At 46.7% G+C, this 4357-nt stretch overlaps 1 protein-coding gene across 1 annotated transcript; it reads left to right on the top strand.

Moving 5' to 3' along the window:
* The first annotated feature begins 413 nt into the window (after window positions 1–413).
* LOC119777864 (putative transmembrane protein INAFM1) lies at window positions 414–1416 on the top strand. Its single transcript, XM_038276870.1, has one exon. The coding sequence runs from the start codon at window positions 489–491 to the stop codon at window positions 972–974; it is 486 nt and encodes a 161-aa protein (XP_038132798.1). The 5' UTR covers window positions 414–488; the 3' UTR covers window positions 975–1416.
* Window positions 1417–4357: the final 2941 nt, after the last annotated feature.

The following is a 4357-nucleotide window of genomic DNA, read 5'->3' as shown; positions in this document are numbered from 1 at the left end:
TCAAACCGGGAAAATGATTTCCTTCCGCAGTGTTCTACCTGCAGATGATCTACCTGCAGATGATCTACCTGCAGATGTTCTACCTGCAGATGTTCTACCTGCAGATGATCTACCTGCAGATGTTCTACCTGCAGATGATCTACCTGCAGATGATCTACCTGCAGATGTTCTACCTGCAGATGATCTACCTGCAGATGTTCTACCTGCAGATGTTCTACCTGCAGATGTTTAACCTGCAGATGTTCTACCTGCAGATGTTCTACCTGCAGATGATCTACCTGCAGATGATCTACCTGCAGATGATCTACCTGCAGATGTTCTACCTGCAGATGTTCTACCTGCAGATGTTCTAAGGTTCCCTCTGGACCATCTGTCCACTCTGAGGAGCAGCCAGCTGCAACGCTTTTATTTTGAAGGGCCAAGGTGGGTTTCCGGTCGGTAGTGAGTATAAAGCTGCTGGAGTTCTGCTGGAGGTCCAGAAGCTCAGCATGCGGGACCAGAGCAGCTGGAGCTCCGGGTTCGGAGCCGCAGGTCGCCGTAAAGCGGCTCCTTCCCCCGCGGAGCAGAGGAGGCAGCTGCAGGGAGGAACCAGCAGGAGGTGGCTCCGCATGGCGACGGTTCTGGGCTACATGCTGGCGGTCTGCCTGGTCTCCGTCCTCCTGGTTCTTTACTACGGAGTCTTCTGGAAGCCCACCTCCGGTCCCGGAGCGCCTCCAAGCCGCAGCTGGAGCGCAGAGGAGAAGCGGAGGAAATGTGGAGGAACTCCCGACTGTTGGATCCATGGAGGCGGTTCCGCTCCAAGGGATTTTGGGAACTTTACCACCGGAGGAGGTTCCCCTCAGGCCGCCAGAAGCAGCCCAGAAGCGGCCGCTGTCACCCAGGAGGATCCGTCCAACCTGCCGACCCACCGGACCGGAACCGGACGGCTGGCTGTGGGTCCGGAACCAGAACCGGATCCGAGAAATTATCAATAGACTGATTTCTAGCAAAGGAAGGTTGGATGGACGACCCAGAAAGTTCTGAAGAACCTGAACAGAACCTGGACAGAACCCGGACAGAACCTGGACAGAACCCGAACAGAACCTGAGCAGAACCTGAACAGAACCTGGTGTGTCCTCAGAGATGGACTGGAGGCTCTATCTCCTCTGAAGGTTCTAACTATGATTTTCTATCTGCAGAATGTAGATAAACATTTATTATTATAAAAAGTTTAAGACAAAAACAAAAATGATGAGAAATTGAAATTCTTCCTGGTTGTTCTAAAATTGAAGCTTCCTGTTTTCTTTGTTTATCTCGTTTATCTGCAGTTCTTTGTTTTTTCTAATATTTTATTTTATAATAAATCTGCATTTTGAATATTTGACCTTATTACATTTTTTAAAATAAAATAAAATGACTATAAACTACTTTCCTTGAAATCTTTCGTGTTTTTACTCATAATTCTTGTAATCATTTAGATGTAAAAAGATTCTATTCAGTCTATTTCTATAGCTCCAATTCACATCATGTCATCTCAGGTCACTTTATAGATCCAGATCATCCAGTCAGATTGATTCAAAGTTTTCTATCTAAGGAAAACCAGCTGATTGCATCGACTCATTGACTCTTCAGCAATCCCTCACACTAAGCATGCTTGTAGCGACAGTGGAGAGGAAAAACTCCCTTTGAACAGGAAGAAACCTCCAGCAGAACCAGGCTCAGTGTGAGCGGCCATCTGCTGAGGCCCACTGGGGTTCAAGGAGACAGAAGCAGACATAGAAAAAGAAGCATAGATACAAAAGGCAACCAGCTCCACAGGCGGCCCCGTCCAGGAAACACACAGCCAGGCAGACGAGCTCCGAGCCAGCTCCCATGTCAGAGGATGAAGAGAGCACATCCAGTTAGTCACAGTCAGAGAAACAGGACTACACTGGAAAACAGGCCAAGCTCCAACATCTAGAAACAAAAGCCAGCTCCCATGCTGTATCTTTTATATATTTTAGTGATCTACAAATGGAACAATGAAGAGGAGAGTGCTTTAATAAATGTTAAAATGGCCTGCCATATCTGTCTTTTAATCACATTCTCCTTTTTTTTCTTTATTTCTTTAGTAAAATCTCTAGTTCCAGTGGAGAGAAATGGATTTGTTCTACCAGCCTGGTTCTACCAGCCTGGTTCTAACTGGTTCTACCAGCCTGGTTCTATCTGGTTCTACCAGCCTGGTTCTATCTGGTTGTACCAGCCTGGTTCTAGCTGGTTCTACCAGCCTGGTTCTAACTGGTTCTACCAGCCTGGTTCTAGCTGGTTCTACCAGCCTGGTTCTAACTGGTTCTACCAGCCTGGTTCAGGGCTGGTTCTATCTGGTTCTACCAGCCTGGTTCTAACTGGTTCTACCAGCCTGGTTCTAGCTGGTTCTACCAGCCTGGTTCTGACTGGTTCTACCAGCCTGGTTCTAGCTGGTTCTACCAGCCTGGTTCTGACTGGTTCTACCAGCCTGGTTCAGGGCTGGTTCTAACTGGTTCTACCAGCCTGGTTCTAGCTGGTTCTATCAGCCTGGTTCAGGGCTGGTTCTAACTGGTTCTACCAGCCTGGTTCTAGCTGGTTCTTCCAGCCTGGTTCTAACTGGTTCTACCAGCCTGGTTCTACCAGCCTGGTTCTAACTGGTTCTACCAGCCTGGTTCTATCTGGTTCTACCAGCCTGGTTCTATCTGGTTCTACCAGCCTGGTTCAGGGCTGGTTCTACCAGCCTGGTTCTAACTGGTTCTACCAGCCTGGTTCTACCAGCCTGGTTCTAACTGGTTCTACCAACCTGGTTCTGACTGGTTCTACCAGCCTGGTTCAGGGCTGGTTCTAACTGGTTCTACCAGCCTGGTTCTAGCTGGTTCTACCAGCCTGGTTCAGGGCTGGTTCTAACTGGTTCTACCAGCCTGGTTCTAACTGGTTCTACCAGCCTGGTTCAGGGCTGGTTCTAACTGGTTCTACCAGCCTGGTTCTAACTGGTTCTACCAGCCTGGTTCTGACTGGTTCTACCAGCCTGGTTCTAACTGGTTCTACCAGCCTGGTTCTGACTGGTTCTACCAGCCTGGTTCAGGGCTGGTTCTAACTGGTTCTACCAGCCTGGTTCTAGCTGGTTCTACCAGCCTGGTTCAGGGCTGGTTCTAACTGGTTCTACCAGCCTGGTTCTAACTGGTTCTACCAGCCTGGTTCAGGGCTGGTTCTAACTGGTTCTACCAGCCTGGTTCTAACTGGCTCTACCAGCCTGGTTCTGACTGGTTCTACCAGCCTGGTTCTAACTGGTTCTACCAGCCTGGTTCTGACTGGTTCTACCAGCCTGGTTCAGGGCTGGTTCTAACTGGTTCTACCAGCCTGGTTCTAACTGGTTCTACCAGCCTGGTTCAGGGCTGGTTCTAACTGGTTCTACCAGCCTGGTTCTGACTGGTTCTACCAGCCTGGTTCAGGGCTGGTTCTAACTGGTTCTACCAGCCTGGTTCAGGGCTGGTTCTAACTGGTTCTACCAGCCTGGTTCTAGCTGGTTCCGGCAGACAGAGAAAACCGTCCCTTCAGCCTTTTCTTAGTTTTCCTTTAGAAAAGAAGAAAATAAAAAGATGTTAAGCTTCAGGCAGAGTTCCCATTCCCCAGATTAATTCTGGTTTTAAAGATCATTTCAGAGTAAAATGAACCTTTAAGTGGAGCCTATCTTTAGTTTCAGAGAGCAATGAATGGACCTTGGTTATTTTAGGGGGAAATAAACTGATTTCTCTGGATTTTTCCCTTCAGGCTGAACATCATTCTATAAGTCTTTTACTTATTTATGATATTTATTTACAAACATTATTTAAAATCTTGTTTGTGCCTTTATTCCACAGAGGAGTAAAAATAATTTTAGATCTGTCACAAGTTGTGTTTCTGAAGTTCTAGCGCCTCAAAACTGAAGTGAAAAAGAGCTTCTGTGATTTAATGTTGTGTGGAGAGAAATTTAATGCAATGAGTCGTCCTCACGTGGTTTTAAGGATGAATGAACTCATTTGTTGCATAAGGTCTGAAAGGGAGGGCAGAGCGTCCACATCTGATCTCTGGACTGATTAAATATGCCAGATGATCAACTAACCGTTTGAGCCTTCTCCCTCTGCTATCAGTTAATAGTTTCCTGAAGGTCGATTTTAATCAAATTCAAGAGGAGGACATTTTTTCAAATCAACAAGTTTCCATCTGTTTATTTTGTAGAAGTCTTGTCTGAGCAGGTCTTGTTTTTTAATTTGGATCTGGTTTTCTGAATCTAGTTGAAAAATGCTGCGTCCTATTCGTACTCTGAAGTCAAAACTTAAAACCTTTAAATAGGAAATTTTAACCACAACGCCCCAAAAGACAAATTCCTGGG

Source organism: Cyprinodon tularosa, unplaced genomic scaffold (genome assembly GCF_016077235.1).
Source record: "Cyprinodon tularosa strain WSP-4 unplaced genomic scaffold, ASM1607723v1 ctg1283, whole genome shotgun sequence".
In the NCBI taxonomy this organism is placed as follows: Eukaryota; Metazoa; Chordata; class Actinopteri; order Cyprinodontiformes; family Cyprinodontidae; genus Cyprinodon; species Cyprinodon tularosa.
The sequence above is the reverse complement of the archived record's forward strand: the minus strand, read 5'-3'. Positions and strand labels throughout refer to the sequence as shown.